A 21973-nucleotide genomic window follows, 5' to 3' on the forward strand; every position below is an offset into this window, starting at 1 on the left:
TAGGAAACTAGTCATCCTGAACTTCCATGCTTGGAAGTTATACTTATCTAGCTTCTTACTCACAACTTGGGATAGATTGTCAAGCATGATTACCAACATCTTACCAACTAGTGCTTCTAAATACTTGTACACTTGTAGCAAACTTGCGATCTCCAATAGAGCAGCAACATACACCTATTATACTGCAATTGCAACAGTCACACAAACATACATCCACCAACAACCTGTAAATCTCACATTCTTTGAACCAAATTTCCTTTGTAACTTTGATCTGACCAAAACTTGGGCATACATAGTCAAAATCAACACTTTCAAGCATGAGTATTTATACTATACATCTTCAATCACCAAGGTGTCCCAGGAATTTTTGTATCATGTATATACATAATCATAGAATCTGTCACACTAATAAATAATGAGTACATCACCTTTCTTGCTCTTTCATGCTATGCTTTATATACTTGCACTTGTTGTGGGGTAGGATTTTCTTCAGCAAACTCTAGATCCTTTTCATCATTTGTATATAATGAACTCCCAATAGCCTTTTCCCATTAGGAAACTTCCATGCTTGGAAGTTAGACTTATCCAGCTTCTCGCTTACAGTCTAGGATAGACTATCAAATGCACCAACTTACCTAAATAGTGCTTATAAATACTTTTGCACTTATAGCAAACTTGCGATCTCTAGAACAGAGCGATAGAGTCGTACCGCACACCTATTATACTACAATTGTATATGAAACATTCACATAAACATACATCCACCAACAACTTATAAATCTCAGATTCTCTGCACAAACTATTCTACAACCAAATTTCTTTCACAACTTTGCTCTAACCAAAAATTGGGCATACATAATCAAAATTAACACTTTTGAGCTTGAGTGTTTATACTTGTACATCTTCACCAAGGTGTCCCAAGGCTACTTAGGTATTTTTGCATCCTGTTTATGTATAATCATAGAGTGTATCACACTAACAGACAGTACAACACCTTTCTGGATCTTTCATGTTATGCTTTATATGCCTACACTTACTCTAGGGTGGGATTTTCTTTAGCAATATTTGGCTTCTTTTCATCACCTATGATGCACCCCCAATATCCTTTTCCCATTAGGAAACTAGTCATTTTGAATTTGCATGTTTGGAAGTTATACTTATCTAGCTTCGCTATAACAATCTGGGATAGAGTGTTAGACAACTTACCAAATAGTGCTTGTAAATACGTCTACACTTAAGCAAACTTGTGATCTCCAACAGAGCAGTATCGTACACCTATCAACATTCGTTCGCTAACATCCTCCAAATGTTAAATTCTCTACACAAACTTTTCCACAACCAAATTTCTCCACAACTTTTCTCCAACCGAAAATCGGGCATACATAGTCAAAATCGACACTTTCATGGGATGCCAACTATGGAAATCTTACAAAGCCAAAACAGGCCCGAAACGCTTTGAAATTCTCATTGTGTCTCCTAATCATTGTTCTCTAGCTTAGATGCTATGTGTCTCTAATATTTTATGAGAAAAATTCAAGATGCATTCAATTTCTGGGAGGTCATGACTTGATGTGAAGATGTCTTAAGCTTTGCTTTGGTTGGGTCTCATTGTGTCTCCTAATTGTTGTTCTCTAGTTTAGCATCACTACGTGACATTACAAGGATAAAGACAGAACCATGTTTAGCCATGGTCCTCTCATCCTCTTCTACCGTTTTTCATCTCATTATATTTCCCCTATGTCTTTGTATTTTGACGCTTATGCAAGAAAAGTTCTTGTAATATGTTGGGTGGCATCAAAGAATGGCATGCTTTTGAGTCTCAATCTCATGCATGTTACATACTTTGGCTTCCTGTAAATCTCAATGATTTTGCATGGGTGCTACATCTCTGCAAACCTCGTTGACAAGTCAATACAATGATGTATCCAAGCATTTTCATATGGCTTATGAAAATGTTAAATGCATGAGATTAATGATTCCCAATGTATCCTAGCCTCTAGATAAGCTTGGGTGCTACCTCTCTCCAAGCCTCGTAGCATTTTGATATGGCATATGAAAATCCAATTCTGATGCCTTTCTACCATGCTCCAATCAATTGATTGGCCTAAATAGTGCGCTATATGATTGATCTAACTAATAAATAAAAGACAATAGACTTTGTGTGTACATGCCAAAAAATGTGTATAGAAGCTTTCCTCTAAGCATGCTAAAGATGCATATCTCTTGCCTCTTTACTAATTTCATATGGAATTTGGTCCAAAGAGTGTCAATGTTCTTGCAGAAGAATGTAAACATTTTATGGCTTTGATTTCCTTGCCTTCTATGATGTCTCTTCACAATGTATCTTTACGACTAGACCCTCTAAAAAGGCATTGAAAATAGTTTATGGGTTTGATGGTGTTCTTTAACCAAATAATTGGGCAAATGCACTCACTGAATAGTTGGGCAAGAGTCAATGTAGTAGTTAGAGAATCATAAGTGCAATTGTAGGCTCTCAATGGCCTGGTTAACCAACTCAAGCTCAGCATATGTTCATATATCTCCATATATAAAAGAGAGTAAATTTGGTGGGTCAATCTCGAATATAATAATGGTTAATTTTCTCTCCCAAAAAGAGGGCTCCAAAAGATCGCCAAGTCAATGAGTGAGGAGCTTAATTTCCTTACTTACCCCCACTTTTGAATGAGTCTATGTCTACTAGGAGAGTCGTGAAGGTAAATAGAGTTCAATGAGGTGTCTTTTGTCCATTGGCTAAAATTATGTCATAAAATTAGAGTGAGTGTGTAAATTTTCTTGAGGTTGCTGTATCACTATTTTAGGGGTACATACTTTTAATAGTTGAAATTGTGATTTTTACAAAGTAGAGCTAAAAATAGTATCGCTCCAATGTGGTCAAGCATATGCATCAAAATCATTGAAAAATGTTGATGTTAAAGTGCCCTAACGAAGGCTTGTAGTGAGAATTCCTTAGGTGTCACTAATATGGCTACCTAGCTCAATTGCTCTCCTTCCTTTTGTCTAACAGAGTGTCTACACTCCATCTCCATGGGATGAACTTGTAGATGACACTACTGGATTTCACTATTTTGCTTTCAACACTATGCCTTGACATTCCTCATTGCACAACCCATTGTAAGAGGTAGTGTCCTCTCGGGGTTTACCATTCACTTTGAGGGTTTGGGAGGAGTTGGAGGACTCCCTAAAAGCAAGAGATATATAAAAAGTAGCCTTACGTGTGATTAGCCAAGAGCTATTGGGTTTTACTCAAATAACTTGTGTTTAGAGGATACTACAAGTAGTATTGAAATGACTTTATAGCATAGTACACTCGTTCTGGAGATCTCCAAATGGTGAAGACACTGCCTTGACGGCCCTGTACTTGGCCATGTTCTTCAAGTGCTCATTCTCCAAACTGCACGCAGTCCAAGAGGGGTAAGTAATGATGATCACATTCAAGTTTTAAACAACAACAATTTTTGGACACCAGCCAGCCAAATCTTTTAACTAAACATGTCAACCCCTCATGATTCATCAACTATGGAATTGATAGATATATGTCCAATGATTATCAAGTCATAATTATAGCGTAGTCATGCCTCTATGAAAAAAGATTTCTTTCATGGATTACAGGGTTGATATCCTTATGGGTTAATATGGCAGGTTCTCTCTTATGGGACCCAGCTTGAAAGCTGGCAACTCGACACTCGACAGTTTCTAGGGGTTCTAGAGAGCTAGTAAGTTAAATTGGCGATTCAGGAGATGGTACTCCTGCTTGCACTGATTGCGCTTGCCATGGTTTGTGGATATTGCAAACTCAGAGTCTAGCAGCTTCTCCTGAGAGGAGGAGGCAATGGGTGTGTAGCCTAGCGGAGTGGGTTTGGGCCCGAGTTTAAATCCCCACAGGCTCCCGGACGACATCTAGGTCATTTGCCGACATAATTGTACCGTCTTCGGGGAGGAGACCAAGCCGCCTTTGGTCAAGTTGCTACCAAAGATGGATCTACTCTAAGGTGGGGTGGGTGGGGGGGGGGAGAGAGAGAGAGAGAGAAAGAAAGAAAAGAAAGAAAGATATATTAACGTCTCCTAAAGGCCAAAATGGCCCATGAGACCAAAACAAGGTACAACTGATGATGATGATGTCTCATCATGACAAATCTGAAAGAAAGAATGAAAATAGTAACATCCTAAGAGAGCTAAGAGCTGAAAGCTGAACCGCTGAATCGTTCGCGGTAAACTCCTCTGGTGGCGGTAATGATGGCTCGAATCTGCCGATGGTGAGAGAGAGAGAGAGAGAGAGAGGGGGGGGGGGGGGGGGGGGGGGAAGTCAAGAGAGGACAGTGGTCTCACCGAAAGAAGTTCCATAAACCACGACGGAAGACTTCCATTGATGCAAACAAGAAGTCAACCATGTTGTGATCAATCCAGTTATCCTGCAGGTGCAGCACTGAGAAGAGCCAAGCTAGCCGCAAAATGGTATTGATACCCTAAACATAAGCAACATGAAGCTCCATTAAACCCTTCCCCCACCTGCTGCTAACTCGCTCACACAGAAAAAAACATTGATTAAAGGTCTGTTTTATACCACAGATACGAAGTAAATATATCTTTGTCTCAAGATTAACTTGTCTCGAAGCCAACGGTTAACTGACTTGTGCTGAAGTAAACCCCAGTCAACGATTATGTCCCAATAAAGCTGATAGCATGTCGCAAATGCTGATGAGACCACAAATACTGTAAGCCACTTTCTAGAGTTATTGTTTTTGAAGGTAACCCTGGTTACAATTGCCACTAAGGCTGATAGATATTTTCCCCCATTTGCAATTTGTGACAGATCACCCTCATCTAGCCATGTTCTCAGGCACTGTTTATTCATAAGCACAACAGCATGTTTTAGCCTTAGTTGTATGACCACTCTCATCTGCCCTAGCTATGCTGTGCACAAGAGATATTTTTTTAACTACCTGCATTAGCCTCCACCAGTATGGTAAAACAGACACGAAATACGACAAATTTTGGAACAGCATGTTTTCCTTGCAAGCCACACTCTCCTGTATCTTCAAGTGCCTACAGATGTAGTAGCACAAAATCCATGCAAAATTTTGAAAGGCTGTGATCTGCAAAATATGACTCCAAAGCTTCATTTAATCTTTTACGAGTAATTTTGCAAATCTCATACCATCTTTGGCTGCACTTTCAAGCGTACCTGGCTTGTAAGTTGATCAGCAAGAAAAAAATCAGAAAATGTAACCTGCATATGTTTATATAAATGTGTATTTATGTTTGCCCATATCAGGATTAAAATAATTAATATAGGAGAAGAAAACAAAATTTTCATTGATCGATAGGCTCTCAACAAAGTCACCGTTAGTCACCGTTACGAGCAAGTATCCTTTGCCAACGATGGATACCCTCAGAGATGGACTCCATGGTACAAGTATTCCACCAAGATTGATGTTAGAATGGGATACCATCAATTTGGATTAGGGAGGAGAATGTTCCCAAAACAGTGTTTCATACAAGAGATTCTGGGTTCTTGGTTTTACCATTTGTTATCACTAATGTTGTGATAAATTGGTTGTCATATAGTGGTCCATATTGAAAACTATACACAAAGGTGAAGTCTTTTTTAGGCTTCATACAAATCTTTCAAACATTTGTCTATAATTATACAAAACTAGCATTTGTCTATAATTATACAAAACTAGCATTGACTCTATTTAATCTTTTGAAAGAAATAGGAATAGATGACTTCTATAAGGTAGTTATATATAGACATGTTAACTGGACAAAGTAAATGGACATAAGCTTTAAGGATTTGCAGCATCATGACCATTGCCTCTATGTTGCATATAACGTTTCCGAGTAATCCACTTGTGGTTAAAACCGATGCTAGCAAGTATGCAATTGGTAGTGCTGTGTTTCCGAAACAACATTCTTTAGATTTTGTGCTGGAAAGTCTACAACATTGGCAAAGATCCCTTAAGAATTAACCCCTGCCAACTTCCAATACGCTCAAGGGATTCATCACGTTACTAATCATTTGACATTCTAATTTATTCTAAAGAATCGAGCTCTAAAAACCAATTATGAACTCAAAGAAAGTGACCACACCCTTGAGTCTAACCCTCTCAATAAAATTCTTACAAATAATCATCTAACACAAAAGATTTCCTTAGAACTTTTTACGCTCGATCAAACGATGGCTTGCTAGATCAGCTTGCAGGTGCCAAGTGGTTCAATTAGTTGGATCTTAAGTCTCACGATCATCACATGCAGATTTCACCCAACGACATTCGAAAGACCGCATTTTAAATGTCATTTGGGTTGTGTAAGCTCCTCCTCGTGTCCTTTGGGTAGACCAATAGCCTAGCACCTTCAACAAGATAAAAACTTTCAGCCGTATTTGGAATACTCTGTCATTGTGTTCTCGGACGACATTCTAGACTTCACCGAGTCCAAGGAGGAACATCATGGCATTTGGAGTTGGCCATGCAGTTCAGCTTCATCCAAAGGAGGAGTTTTATGTATCAAAGGTCACTTTTCTCGGCCATGTCATGTCCTCAGATGGGATTTTGATGGATCCCTACCACAAGCTTCGTATTTGTGGGCTTGACTATGTTTTATTGGTATTTTCTGGAGCAATATGCTCGAGAGGCGAATTCTCTTACAAACGTTATGAAGGAGGATTAAGGGTTTTGTTGGACCCCAATGGAATAGGGTTTTTTCAAAAAGCTCGAGGTACTCATGTAATCAGCTCTCGTTCTTCGACTTCCAAATTTGAACAAACCATTCACCATATTCTATGCTGCCACTGGTGGTGGACTTGGAGCCATATTGCAGCAACACGGGCACCCGGTTAACCACCTATGAAAGTTAAAAGCTCCGTGGGCCAAGTTGGGATTTCCACATATGACCAAGAGCTTTTGTGGTGCACGCCCTTTGTTGATGCCCTTCGCACAAGGCCATACCCTGCACAACAATTACTTTGTACCTATGAAGGTTATATACGGGGAGGATATTGATTAAAGCACCGTATAGCAACTGCATGCACAGCATTGCTTCAAAGTATGTAATTTGCTATAAATGGTTGTACTATAAGGACTTCCTTAGTGTGGTCAAGGACAGCCATTTCCAGTAGAGGCTTCTACAAGCAGCCCTTGGAATTGTTGTTTCAGGACATAAGAACTTGACTAGACTCTTATTCTCGCCCCAAACGAAGCAAGACATGCATAAGTATTTGCAATTCTATCAGGTCTGTCAGACATCCAAACCTAACACCAAGAAACCGGTCAGAAAGCTTCATCCGTTGCCAGTCCCCAAGCCGCCATGAGAGGACATTTCTATGGATTTCGTAGTTGGGCTACAAAAGAGCCAGAGATTTCAAAATGATTGTATTTCGAATGTGGTGGATCAAATGCCTCATCTCATGGAATCAAATGTGGATGCCCAAGAGGTGGCCAGGTTGCTCATCCGTGAGGTGTTCGGTTGCATGGACCTTCTAAGAGGACTCAAATAGGGTTCCAAAGTTCACAAATGCATTTTGGAATGCTGTGTTCTATGGTATGGGGATGAAGTACAGTTCAGTGTCGCTTTCCACACCCCGGCAGATGATCAGACAAAGAGCATGAACAAGACTATGATTGCTATGCTTCGATGTTATTGTCAAGAGCATTAATGTACGGCCCAATTAATGTCTTTCAAGATCTATAAAACCTTTTCAATATCCTTCTCATGATGTTCCTCTATAGCTGAAAATACCAATATGTCATCAAGGAATATGAAAACACATTGGCCAACCAATGGTTTAAAAACAAGCATATTATCCGATTGAACGTGCATCTGCATTAGTGAAACCAAAAGGCCTAACCACAAACTCATAGTGGGCACGTTCCGTTTGGACGGCGGTCTTAGAAATGTTCCCCCTAAAATTATCACAACTAGTGATACCCAATCTTTAGGTATCTTAGCACAATTTAGCCCTTCTATAGAACACTCATGCCTATGTGGTAGGGTTTAGAGAGAGAAGTAGTGAATAGATACACGTAGCACATATAAGAGTCCTAAACTATTGTCTATATTATGTACAAGAAAGAAGTGTAACAACTGTACTTCAAGTACAAGTGATGATTGTGAATGAAGACGTCAATACACACCCACATTGTGCTATAGACCTCCTTGGCTAACCCTCCTTATGCCACAGAAACATTATGTAGGCTCACTGGTGGTGCCTGCCCTATTGAAGAACCATTGGTGGTGCCTGCCCGATAAAAGAAGAATCCAGGGATAAATTCAGAAAAAAGACTTTTTTGAAGCCACAACGTTTTACAGCTTGTATATCAAGAACTCCTTCCTGATACATAATTAACAGCGGGGTGGGGTGGGGGAGGGGGGCATTATTCCAGCCCAAACGTGTACACAATTTTTATGTCCATCTTTATAGCGTTGTGAATGTTGTTGTTGTCATTCCGTTTTCGTTCATTGTATCAATAGTGATTTGGTTCCAAGATCCTTGCTCCCGTGTTTCATAGCCTCTGAAATGTGACATTGAGCTGCCCCATTGAGATCCTAAGTGCATGTGACATGCATGTTCTCAAGTAACCTTGCATCTGTGAAGAACTGGCTAGGGTGCATGGCTATTCTAGATGGGAGCATCTCTGAATGTTCTTTTTTTTTTCCCTGACTGGCCTTAGGCCCAAGATCCTCCCGTAGTTACCAATTTTTCACCACCCATAGGCGCTTTTTTTCCGCCCATAGGTAATGCCTCCAAGGAAGCACGATGTGGGGTTTCGAACCCAGGACCTACTGGTGGTCCTAGACAAAAATCTCTACCACTTAAGCTATCACCTCATTGGCAATTGATCAATGTTCTGTGGCCATATCTGATAGTTTTGTTTCATTTCCTATGGGAGTGATTTATGACATACTCCATTTCTGTATGAAGAGAGATGATTCTTTTGACATCCTATTGAGAGGAGGAGAGGGAGGGGGTGGGGAGGAAGGGAGGGGGGGGGGGGGCGCGGGGGGGAGTGGGATGTGAGGGGGGAGGAAGAAAGATTTTATGAACATCTTCAAAAAGATCCAAAGGGTCTTTAAGACCATGAAATGGTACATGTGATCCATGTATGAACTGTAACTCAGAGAGAGAGAGAGAGAACCTTGTATAGAGGAGAACATATAATGTGCCATAAATGTTGAAGGAATGTAAACCGAATTGATTTGCAGCAAACATCAATGGGAAGAACAAGAAATAGACAACAAAGTACCTGCAGTTTGGAGTTCACGTGAACAACTAAGTAATGTAATACAAAGACCAGATGTGAGATCAAAACTATGGGGAGACCGCCGGGCTTGAGAGGAAAGTTGAACCACTATGCATGAACAAACTGACATACTGACAACGCCCTTCCTTTCAATAACAAGCAGATAGGTGCACGTAAGTGCCCAAGTTAGTAATATGGGAGAAACTCACGAGCATAATGGTGAGTGGAAGCGCTGAAGTCTTAGCAGCACTGCTATAGAAGACAAGCTGCATAACCATACCACCCAGCAGTATAGTCGTAAATGCTGTGCTCAACAGTAGAATATCACATGACCCAAGTTTCTTCCCTGGTGCAGACTCCAAGATGACTGCATGATTGATGTGAACCCGTTTCCAAATAAACACATTGAAGCCATACATGTACAAGTGGAGAAAGAGCAGACCGAGTGTGCTGCATATGTATAAAAACAATCAAAGTCAGAGTCTTGTTATAGACTTGATTCACTAGGGTCTTTAATGAGCTATCCATGCAAAGATTCTCTTGAGTAGATATACTTGTTTCATATTTGACATTTAACAGAAAGTTTACCTAGTAGTGCAAAAATCAAATTGTGGGTAGGTCAATCCAGCAGGCAGCTTCCTTTGGTGCTGTATGGTGATAAGAAGAACAAATATCACAAGAAGAATGATTGAAGATCCAGAGAAGAGCCCTGCAGATATAAGACAGTCTCTTTGAAATTCTTGTAAATGTCATGACTGACATATAACCAAGATTATAGGTCAGGATCCAGTTGAAGCTGATTTATAATCATAGTCATGCTTCACTCTAGTAAAGGGCTGGACACAAAAAACTTGTATCTGAACAATCTACCTAAGAGAAACATCAATTTGTGACTGTTGCTTTGTCGTGTCGGCTTCAGGTAAGCAAGAGCTTCACGGCGGTTATTCTTAGTGAAATGTTGTGTAAACAGGGACTCCACCTTGTCCATTACCTTCATCACCTGCAAAGTATGAGGATCACAAGTCACATACAATGACAATTCATGATCATAAAAAATAGCAATAATATAGATTGGTTGAAAGAGATTTGGCACTAGCCCATAAGCTTTTGTGTTAATATGTGCAGTGTGATCATTACAACCACTGAAAGATCTTAAAGCTACACTCGCAATAGGCACAATACCTGTTCAATACGAGAAAGTACTGATAAGATAAGGTGTGTTAAGTACGCAACTTTTTATAGTATAAATACACATTATGGTAGATTGAAAACATTTGTGTAAACATAATACATGTGCAGGTTACATGGGAGAGTATATGGCATGCATGGTTGAGGCATAGGGGCCACCTGAAGGTCTAAGACAAATAAGAACTTCAAAGTTTATATAGAAGCTTGCACGGTTTGTACGGCATATGGAACGCCCCGTACAGTATGCGTATGGTATGCAAAGTATTGTACAGATCAAGAGGATGAGTGTGAGTACGGAATGCAACTATGCTGGGTTTTTACCATGATAAACTTGTGTACATGGTTCTATAGGATATGAAACCTGAAAGCTGAAAATGAACAATAATCTGAGAGTCTAAACACCTCCATAGAAAGAGAAACTGAAGCAGTAAGTTTGGCTTATTGCAAAGCAACTCAAGTGAACTCAGAGTGGCTAGTGTGCATGTGCCCAATCACCATTGCCCTTATAAGAAGTTGAGAGAGTGGATTCATCATGCATGTGTTATGATGGTCCGTTCACCAGAAGCTGGATGATGACAGACGTTTCAAGTAAGTTGGCAGAGTTGCACTATGGAGCCAGGGTTTCAAGTACCTGACCAGAAGTTAGATGAAATTACCAGTGCTTGGAATAAAGCATTAGGCCATGAATTTCCTTTCTGGTTTTTTTTCAAATTAAACCTGCTTTTGGGTTGTTTTAGAACCTAAGTCGTTAATCATATTCCAATTGACTGCTCTTTTAATCTTTTGAGATACTGAGTGGCAGGATAATCGGTAAAAATCGTTTACATAAGATGCCTGAAGCGACTTCCGCATCATGAAGAGTCTGAACATGATTGTGGGGATCCGTAGGGCGGTGAACCTAATGAGGATTGGTCCACCAATTCTCCTCCCAGGGTGTGCTCCTCCTTATAATGAGAAGTTTGATCTTCTAGATCCAATGCATCTTTGTCTGTCCATGACAATCCTTCCACCAACAGGAAAAAGTCTGGGCCTGGAAACAAAGCAAAGTCTGAATTCTTCTCCTCCAAGATGCAAGTGCTACTATAGGATGAAGGCCCTGAAGATCTTTTGCACCTTTTCTGAGCTGTCGGGGCTAAATCTATAATGTCTGGCTGCTAAATTTATCTCCAAAGGTGGCTGTATGGATGCTGAAAGAATACGCTCACATGAGAGAGAAGTGGGCTTTATCAATAAAATTTATTTTACAGAGCAGAGTAACACCTTCCCAGTTTCTCACTCAGGAGAATGCTGGCCATTGTGGGCATGGAGAAAGGCCAGAAGCGACTGTGAGATTTAGGGATGCACACAGGTAGATCAGGTGCATGCATGTGAAGGGTTTCAAGTTCTTGATGTACATGGCCTATGAAAGTATCAGGCTGGAAATTGGAAGTTTGGTTCTGTTGGAACTCCATAGCAACCAATGACAATCATGATTCATGATTGAAGATTTAAACCCTTCATCGAACTCTGAGTCTGAACATGCCTTTTTCTTTTATAGTTTCAGCAGCGTGCATGTTCCTTTACCTTGTGACAAGAAGCATCTGACCTCTAGGCTCTAGAGACTGGGCTGGGCCATGACCGATAACCCAAACAGGACAATATGCTCTATGTGATGTAGCCATGTGGCCGAAAGTCTGGCATCATCACGACACATTAATTATACAGCAACAATTTTTGTGATGAAAAGTGGTGATTTCACATTAGTATATGATTAGTCCAAGAGATAGGGCCCTAACAATGAGTACATAAACCTTAATCCCCTTGGTAGTCACAACACAGGCATCTGAGGATGCCTGTGTTGGAGAGATTACTAGGCATCCCATCATGTGGAATGATTTGATCCAAGATGAGCATGAATAATCACCATATCTCTAGGGCTATATAGGTCTTCTACTTTTGGAAGAGACTTTGAAGCTCTAGTAGAAGCTAGAAGATCACCCTCTTTCTTTGGTTGATAGCTCATGCAGTCGCAAGCTGTCATAGGTGCAGCAATGTTGTTCCCCTGTGGAGTCCAGTTGGCATTGTAAATGTGAGAGACTCCTCCCAAGGATCACCTAATACACATGCATAAACAAGATTAGAGAAATAAAAGGGGTGCAAGCAAGCTCACCACCCAACCGTAGGTTCGCGTCGGTAAATCTCCCCTGAGCCAAGGGCTAAGGTTCTCCACCCCCATGAGTCCATGTTAGTCAGCCCTAGTGTCCCATACCACTAGTGCGTGCCCACATGGGCCCTCGGTAAGACTACCCATGCTCTGCCACATCCATGGCAGGAGTAAGCCTCCTAGTCTAGGTCCTGATTATTGTCCTCCTGGTCCAGGTCCAAACCATAATAATCAATAATCACCCAAGACTCACTTATATAATGCTTAGTCTAGTCTCATAAATAGCCAATAGCCTTGGATTTATTAAATATAAACCTTAGCCACCTCAATCCGCCTGCTTTTCCTAATCCCAAGGCTCCCCTAACCCTATTGGATTAGTCCGTAACCCCAAGGGTTAGTGCTAGGTACATAACATTCCTCGCCACTTAGGACATTTCCACTCTTGGAAATAAATGAAGAAGAATCCAGCTACTTGCATCAACTATTTGTAAAATAAGGTTTATACATGTCATCCACATAGCCAGTTATCAAGGAACTAGCTCAACTGAGGTAGTTCCTCCCACATATGACTGTGGGAACAAGACAAAAAAAAAAAACCAGAACCTTCTCAAGTCCCTGAAGAATATAAACCATCCCTTCAATCCTCCAACTCCTCATGGAATTGGAAACCTAAAATCGTCGAGACAATTATCTGCTAGTTTTTTTGTTTTTCCGGGAAAAAGATCCTTCAATTAGTTAAAGACAAAACAGCCACAAAAGGGCTAAGTACAACCACGACAGGCTAGATACAAACTCGCCTCATATAAGGGCGGGAAACAAATAATCAAAGGGGAAGAGATGCTTCTCCTCCAGCTGACCGCTCTGTGAGGAGAAGGTTTTCTCATACAGGGGGAGGGGGGAGGAAAAATAAAATAGGTGGTCTGTAATGCCAAATGGGGTCACCGCCTCTATCTGTGAGGAAAGGGCTAGGCCTCCAAAGTCTCAAGAAGGCTTCCCGCCGCTTCCGCGTGCGGTCAGAACCTCCCTGCAGCTTCCCCCCACTGACCGTGGAGGGTGTGAATGATATCAAGCCATATGCTCCTGATGGTCTCGGCCGGCGGAGTGTGGATACCCTCGATGGCCTCGCTGCATCTAGCACACCAAATGTGCCAGGCTGCTATGCTACTGCAAATCTCCCATCTCAGGCATGAGCCTGGTCGCCAATCACCTGCCGGTGGAGCTGTGACTGGTACTACTGCAATACGATGGTGGGAGACCCGAAGGGCTAGTCCTCCCCTATCCTCCTCATAAGTCCTGCCCACTCTAGCCTCAGTGGCCCAAGCGACAGTACCCCAAGTGATGATTCGGGTCGATGTCCTGACCATGGCGAAGATGCGGAGAATCTGCTGAGCCTTCAGGCAATCCCAAAGGCAATGTCGTTGAGACTCCTGGGGGTGGCAAGCTGCTGACCAACCTCCGACTGCCAGCCAAGTACCGACCGCCAAACTCCTATGTGCCATCAGCCAAAGAAAGAGAGTGATCTTCCTCAGCCAAAAGCTGTCCCAAAGCCTCTTCTAGAAATCTGAAAGGAAGCGCTGTGATAGGCCTTGAGACTGCCAATGTGCTGCTGCTGTCGGTGTGCCATCTATCTCAAGCATCTAGATCCTGTGGCCAAGCCACGATGTATATGCAAAGAAGGGGGCATCCAGAGTCCCCTCCTGATCTACGGGATCATGCCAAGTCCACTCTCCGGAGTCCCACTGCAGCCGCGTGAGAGGTCGGCTCTCCCAAATCCATAGCCATCATAGTCTCTCCCTGGCCACCTTGGCCGATGCTGGATCTATGTGCCATTCCCGTGCCCAAAAACCAATCACCCTCACCCTCTGCAAGGTGCAGCCTCTGAAATCCTCCGAGGGGTGCTCTGACCTATCTAGTCTGCCATGGGATCCAATAGAAAAAGTGAGCAGGCCACTATCCTCACCTACTCCATGGACTGCCACGAGGATATCGTGTCTGGTAAACACGCCTAGCCACACCCGGTGGGGGGGGTCGGGTCTGGAATAGGAGTCACCCACTCCTGAGGAATAGCTGAGTCAATGTCGATGCAAAGCTTGTCTCTACCCCGGATCCCCATCAGGCCTCTCTCCTGCTCCTCCTGAGGTAACTGTCTATGTGCAATCCAATCTCCGAGAGACCTGGCTGGTCCCATGCTCAAGGTGCCCCAGGATATATGCGGACGGACCCCTAGCATGTGGCCACTAGGTAAACGGATCAAGGGTTCCAGACCAAAGGCTGCCAAAGCTACTCCCCTCCTGAGGCCACTGGAACAACCTGTCTAAGGGCTGGCTTGAGATGATCCCAAGCACGAATAGACTAGCCATGAATCTGTCCTCAAAGGCAGGACTGAAACCACGGGCTCGCGTCTCTGCGAAGATCCATCTAGTACTCTGCGGCCACGGGCCTCCAAGGCTCAAAGTGCGGGCTAAAATCCGGACCAAGAGGAAATCCTTCCAAGGCTCACCACCGGGTAGGAGTCCTCTAACAATCAACTTGCCCAGCAGGGCACGGCTCTATATAGCGGGATCGATGGGGCCAAGCCCCCCTCTACTATGTGGCTGAATGATCACTCTCCATGCCACCTTAGCCCTAGCTGGCCTCCCATCACTTCCGGCCCACAAGAAGTTCCGGATCAAACGTTGTACCTGGCCAATACATGCCCGAGAAAAGGCCCAGCACGAAGTGATGTACCACATGGTGGCAAGTCGTACCTGGTTCACCACCACCACTCTACCTACTAAGGATAGCCTCGCTGAGCTCTGCTATAAAAGCTTCTTCCGAATACTCAGAATGAACGGAGCGAGCTACTGCTCGGGAGGGATATCAATGCCAACCTCGCAACTAGGGTAGCGGATTGGAGTGTCCCTCAAGATCCATTGGAAAGCCTCAACTGGTTGCCAAGTTGGGGCAAGTGCTGAGCCTACCCAAAAACCACACGACTTGTGCCAGTTGATCTGCGTTCCTGATGCACGGCAAAACATCTCGATCGCCTCCACGAATCTCTGGAGATTCCCAACATCTCAACAAGGTAGGTTGCTATGTCATCTGCAAACTCTGAGTCCAATAGCTCCTCCTGCGTGCGGAGGGGAAGGCGCAATCCCTGAAGTCCGGTCTCTTGGGCGGAGAGAAAACTACTCATGCCCTCGGCGACAAATAGGAAGAGGTATGGTGCCAGAGGACAGTCCTGTTGAACCGAGTGGGAAAGGGGGAATCTGTCTCCTCGGGCTCCCTGAATGAGAACCTGGCTATGAGATGCTGAATATAAGTCCTGAGACTCCATGAATCCACTCCATGGGGAATCCCATCCGGCTCATTGTGGCCTCCAAAAAGCTCCAGTCCACCCTATCATAAGCTTTCTCAAAGTCTAGGAGTAGCACAATGAGGTCATGTTGCCACATCTTGGCCGAAGTTGTTGCCTCCCAAAAGGTAAAGATGTTGTCCAAAATGCTCCGATCCTGAACAAAACTAGTCTGAGTGTCGTGGATCAAGTCTGGGAGAGAAGGCTGAAGTCACTTGTTGCTGATGACCTTGGCCAAAATCTTATAGGCCGTCCCTAGAAGGGTGATGGGTCTCCACTGCCGGATCTCCAATCTATCACCACCCTCCTTGGGAATCAAATGTATCAATCCCTCTGTAAGCCTCTCTGGCATGGCACCTGTCAGCATAATCTCATTGAAGGCAGCGTGAAGGCCACCTTTCATGAGGTCCCAATGGCGAAGAAAGAAAGAGATAGAAAGCCCATCCGCCCCCGGGCATTTGCCCCTGGGTAATGCCGTCACCGCCTCCGCCAACTCCTCTCAAGTGAAAGGGGTCAATAAGAAAGACCGAAGGGAGGGAGGAACCACCTCTCTCGTGTGCCTCCAGGCTCTCTCGCGCGCATCCATCACCTGGAGGGATAATGGGGCACCAGTGAGAAGAGATCAGAAGAAATCCGTGGCGATGGCTCTCACATGTGGGAGATCAAAAACAATAGCTCCATCCTGGCCACGCAGCCTTCAAATAACATCTCTCCTCCTGTGGGGGCCAGCTATCTCAAAGAAATCGCTAGTAACTCTGTCACCGGCCTAAGTCCAAAATGAAGCCCAGGCATGGTATCTATACTCCACCCTCCTCTCCTCAATGGAGCGAATCTCCGTGCGGGCGGCAGCAATCTGACTCTCAATCCACGGGCTGCCTGGGGAACTCTCTTGAAGGCGTTGTAAAGAGGCTAGGCCCCTTCTGAGACTCCTCTCCTGCTCCCGAAATCCCTCCAATCTACTCTAGCTGCATCCTGTAAGAAAATACTAATCTCTCCCAGGCCATCATCCAAAGTGCACGTTGCAAAGCCCGAGGAAAAATCCAATCCCGCCCATTTCTGCTCGATCCAGCTGCAGATCGACAACTATCTACTAGTTGCCACAAAATACCCATCATTTTTAGGATATGGTAGATCCATGTACCTAGGGGACATCATACCTCCCTCTCAGAGACTCCCAACTATAGCACCACAATTGTGACTCCTTCGAGCTATCAAAGTCTCAAGGACGATTGCCTAGAGCCGTATGCAAAGAGCATAACCTCCAAAACCCAATCCCACCCTCTCCGTTTACCCATTAGACTAAGGATGATCAGAAAAACACAAGTCTGTCGAATCTATGGATGACGTGCTGTAGGAGCATCACAACATAAGAAATTTCTCCCCTAATCTCAACACATCCGGCACAGACTCTATCATACAACCAATTCCGAATATAGTACTGATTACCTTCCACTCTATCCGGTGGAATGATCCCTGAGTCCTTGTCTAAATCAATGGAGCTCCCTTCTTGGACCTACTGCCAATACCGAATGAAATGCTCATAGCCTCTCAAGGAATCATGCAAGTCAACACAAAAGTGGATAAAAGATTCATCCACCCAATCCTAGCAACCCCATCCAAATTACCCCTCCGATTTCCTTATCAAGTCTTGCATAACTCTATCTACCATAGGGTAACTACCCCCATAAGGATAAGACATAGCAAAATTAGAAAATATCTAGACACACCTAGAAACTCTTCATGTTGCAAATCTTAGCATCCCATACCACTAGGATACACACCATATAAAATTTCCTCGAGACTTTTAAAGCCCAGTTAGGGTGATCAATCCTTTCCCAACTAAGTCTTGGTTCACTACACCTCCACCCCATATCATGGTCTACCCTACGGGTAAACCATTGGAATGTTAGAGAAATAATTCACACATGTCCACACATCTGACAACTCTTGTGGCTAACACTAACCATTAGCAATCTTCGGTCCCCTAACAATGACCCATACATACATATCCAGTTGTTAGGACTGAAGATTGCCATGCTTTGATAACAACTGTGAAGGACTCCTCCCAAGGATCACCTAATACACGGGCATAAACAAGATTAGAGAAACCAAATAAAAGGGGTGCGAGCACTCAGCAAGCTCACCACCAACCTTAGATTCGCGTCCACAAACCTCCTCGGACCTAGGGGCTAAGGTTCCAATCCTACAGGCCATGCCAGTCAGCCCTGGCGTCCCATACCACCAATGCCTGCCCACAAGACTCACTTATATAGTGCTTATTGTTGCCATAAATAACAATCCAATCATAAATAATCAATAACCTTGGATATATTAAATCTAAACCTTAGCCACCTGAATCCGCTTGCTTTCCATAATCCTAGGGCTCCCCTAACCGTGCTGGATTAGTCCCTAAACCCAAGGGTTAGGGCTAGGGACATAACAGTAAATGGGGGATGCATAGAGGCTTGAAGATTATGCAGAAGATTGCACTGCTTATATCTCACATCAGGACAAAGCCATGCTATCTCACTTGGGGTACAGTGACCTGGATTTTCTATGAAAAAGGCTCCACCAATCATGCCATGTATGTGACAAGAGGCTCTCTTCATACTATATCTCATAAACTCAGTGTGGACACAGATTATGCAATCATAGGGAGCTTAGATGTAGGAAAGGTTTAAAGAGCTCATTGCACTAAGGGCATTAAAGACACACAAACCTCCCATTTGTGGTCTATCCGGTCAGATACTACCCATACTTTATCCCCCATTTGGCAACAAGGATCCTTCAGAGCTGCAAAAATAGACCTGAAGCTTCCCTGCATACTCAGGGAGATAGCCCATTCTTGTCAGTCAATGCTTTGGATTGTTCAGAACTACGATTTTGCAAGGCTATTTGCACTTTGTTTTTTGGAGAAAAATAGATGACAGAAAAAAACTCACTTTACACACTCAAAATGCAGCCCCTTATACATTATGTCCTTATAGAAATTTCCTCAAGGAGTTTCATTCTCCTTAATTGTGATGCACTATTGCCAGATTTCGAGCATACCCTGATTCATATTGCACCAGCAATGTTTCCTTGGAGTACCATAAGGAGGTTCTAGTAAAGTAGCTCAACCCTACACTATGATAAGTAGCAGCAGCAACTGTCTGAGAAAGATACTCACCATACTTACAACATGAAATGGAACAGGAAAGACTGCTCCTGGGCTGAGGAACCAGCGAACACTAGGACAGCCTGGACAGCTACTAGGAAATGGCAACCAGTTAAGCACAAGGCCCTTAAATACCTCTTGATGTGCGTTTTCAGGTATCATAGCTTCAAGCCTATCAATGCAAAGCCCAAACAGTGCGAGAGAGACACCCTCCAATAGGAAGAAAAGCTGACTATGAAGTTAACTTTTTCCTCAGGACACATAACATACATACTTGAAGAAAACAGAGGTAAGGAAATGATATATCTCAGTAATGTTGTAGCCTGCCTAAAATCAGTCCTCAAATTGTCTGATGCTTTCTTTTCAGAACTAACCTTATCAGAACTGGAAAAGTATGAGCATTCTACTGCTCTGAGATATACATCGGAAGCATTCTGTCCTGTAATCTGCACCACAAACACATAGAACCCTTATGTGTTTACTTAGACGTTAAAAAAGGTAGCTGTAATTTTCCAAGCAATAAGCTGTTCATGCACATGCAGAGTTTCTTGTTTAAGGTGCTTTTACCTTGTCGTACTTCTTTAAAATCTTTCCAAAAGCTGCCGAATTGAGGGAGCTGAATACGCAATCAACAACAAAACCAACATTTAAATATGCCAATAGGGAATCAATTGCAGCCATACATGTAGAAAAATCCTCCACCTATGAGATGTATCCCCTAAATAGTTGTTTCAGTCTTGGCCCTTCTTACGAATTCTAGCCCTACCTTCTTTGAAGAATTTCCTTACCTGTAGTCTTTCAGTCGTCCAAGGCTTCTATATAGCTCCGTAAAAGATCCCCGCAGCACTTTTTCAAAACGGTTTATCTTGGACTTGGACATGTAGACAATATCTGATCTCTTGCCCCCAAGCTCTGTACCTTTGTCTATGATTATATTAAAGTGGCCTAATTAGACAAAATTTTGTGCCAATGAGATCTCAAATTGGTAAAGCATTTCATATAAAAGGGCTCTACATACCGAGAGTAACTCTATGATCACCATCTTCATCATCCGCTAGTGAGGAATCATCTTTTCTTTTGCACAATAACCCTCCTCTTATTTCAGTAAGGATGTCGATCTGCCTTTGGAGCTGGCTTGCCCAAGTGATATATTCCTGCTCTTTCCATCTGTAAAACTTGTTCACCATATTGAGTTGTGCATCGAGTCTTTTGAAAAACAACTTTTGCGCTTCAGTTCTAAATGCAGCTCCAAGGAGCTCTGTCTCAAACAAGTCCTCTCCTGCACCACATGCATCAGATCTGCTATGGTGTATGACCTGTTTCACTCAGCACAGAAAAATACAAAGCTAGTGAGGTTTTGAGCTTCCTGATGCATTATGATTGCATTTTGGGATCACAAAACATGCCATCTTTGGTGAGTAGCTGAGGGAAAGGAAAAAGGGAGGAAGAGGGAGGGAAAGGGAGAGGGGGGGTGGCAGGGGGGCACATTAGCTTACCATCGTTATCCTACCCTGTGACCAAAGAGACCACCTGTGGTGTTTGAGCTGCCTAAAATTTTGCATAGGGCTTGGAAAAGAGCTCAGAATATGTTCCTGAGGTATACTGTGATTGTGACTAGGCTTCATGCATTCCTTATGTTGCATATGTTGGTGCTTCTCACAAGTTTCTCTTATTTGTTTCAGGTCCTGCTTCAATTCCTTGTAATTAACATATGCCTCCCTCCACTCTGGCACCAGTTGCTCTCTCAATTGTTTTTCAAATTTAACCATCGTTAGTGTTTTCACGACGAGGAGGACTGGTTGTGCTTCACGTCCTCTAAACCTGGATGATCTGCATAGGATTAATGTTGGAGAGAGCAGGGCCTCGAAGCTCTACGCAAGGTGAACTAGGACACAAGGAGCTGCCAATAAAGGGATGACTTATGGATGTTTTCTTCACTTCAATCTCTTGCAGATGTTGGTGGTTTTGAATTTTCATTTTCATGTTATCCTCAGCATGATTTGAATGCTGTTCTTGTGAAAAAAGCATGGGTGATGCAACAAGGGTCAAGCATGAGAGTATGCTGATATGAGTATGATAACATCAATACTCAAATCCAATACTCTACACTCTTTTCTTTCTGCAGACACAATGAAAGAACGAGCCCACTGTCCAGACAGAAGCATCAAGGACCCATGGGAGTAACATCCAAAACCATAGGCGGAGTTTTGAGCTTGGGGAAATGCGAGATTTCTTTTGCAGGAGGGGGGGGAAAGGGGATCCATGCGTTTAGCAAGTGAAGGAGGGGAGTGTTCCCCTCCCCCTAGGATTCTGGCTTTTTGCATAGTATGGTCGGTTTTGAGATCAAATGGGCTCTCTCTCTCTCTCTCTCTCTCTCTCTCTCTCTCTCTCTCTGTGGCACACAGACACATACAGGGGGTGATGGGGTGGTACCTTTTTGCCCTGCGTGCGTTTTCCCGCAGAAGAGGGAATGGTGGGTGAGTACGAACCATTCACGCCATTTCGCTGTTGTGCCTTGCAGAATGCAAGGCCTTTGCTGCTTCTTCACGCCGCGCATGCTTTCTCCTTCTTCTACTCTTGCACATGGTGGTGGTGATGAAAAAAACACCCAATCCGTCATCACTCTCGCACCTGCGCTTGTGCGGTAACGTATGGGTGGCGCTGTTCCTCCGTTCTCTCTCTTTTGCAGTCTGGAGAAAAAAGAACCTCTAATGAATTATTATATATTGTTATTCTTACCCGAAAAAAGAACTTACCATACACATTTAATAAGCATTTGAATTTGAATGATTGATTATGTAATTAAAATGTTCACAAAGTAGAATTCAAGGCAGTAATTTCAAGAAGGAAACAAAAAATCAAATAAAGAATTTATTAGGCTCGCTAGCGGA

The 21973-nt window shown here is 43.2% G+C and overlaps 1 protein-coding gene across 2 annotated transcripts; it reads right to left on the reverse strand.

Moving 5' to 3' along the window:
* Nucleotides 1-2700: 2700 nt before the first annotated feature.
* LOC147621792 (phosphate transporter PHO1-3-like) lies at nt 2701-21768 on the reverse strand. 2 transcript variants are annotated; one of them, XM_086822815.1, is made up of 14 exons: nt 21516-21767; nt 20101-20398; nt 19871-20006; nt 19650-19698; nt 19457-19528; nt 10131-10260; nt 9849-9969; nt 9470-9710; nt 9156-9263; nt 5204-5248; nt 4962-5114; nt 4583-4861; nt 4348-4484; nt 2702-3412 (listed from the first exon to the last, which is right to left on the reverse strand). In XM_086822815.1, exons 2-14 carry the CDS (start codon nt 20267-20269, stop codon nt 3313-3315), a joined length of 1740 nt encoding a protein of 579 aa, XP_086678941.1. In that variant the 5' UTR covers nt 20270-20398; nt 21516-21767; the 3' UTR covers nt 2702-3312. The 2 variants fall into 2 exon arrangements, with proteins under 2 accessions (XP_086678942.1, XP_086678941.1); XM_086822816.1 differs by lacking the exon at nt 9156-9263 and having other exon boundaries at nt 2701-3412; nt 21516-21768.
* Nucleotides 21769-21973: the final 205 nt, after the last annotated feature.

This window comes from Cibotium barometz, chromosome 29 (genome assembly GCF_041138505.1).
Source record: "Cibotium barometz isolate CiBa-2024 chromosome 29, ASM4113850v1, whole genome shotgun sequence".
Classification (NCBI taxonomy): domain Eukaryota; kingdom Viridiplantae; phylum Streptophyta; class Polypodiopsida; order Cyatheales; family Cibotiaceae; genus Cibotium; species Cibotium barometz.

Bases quoted from the DNA above. Each gene is read 5' to 3' on its own strand.
- LOC147621792 (XM_086822815.1), bottom strand. From the start codon at position 20,269: ATGGTGAACAAGTTTTACAGATGGAAAGAGCAGGAATATATCACTTGG. The intron at 5,249-9,155 runs GTTCTCTCTCTC...AAACATATGCAG, and splicing joins TATGTTCTCCTCTATACAAG to GTTACATTTTCTGATTTTTT. The intron at 3,413-4,347 runs GTGAGACCACTG...GACTGCGTGCAG, and splicing joins GGTTTATGGAACTTCTTTCG to TTTGGAGAATGAGCACTTGA.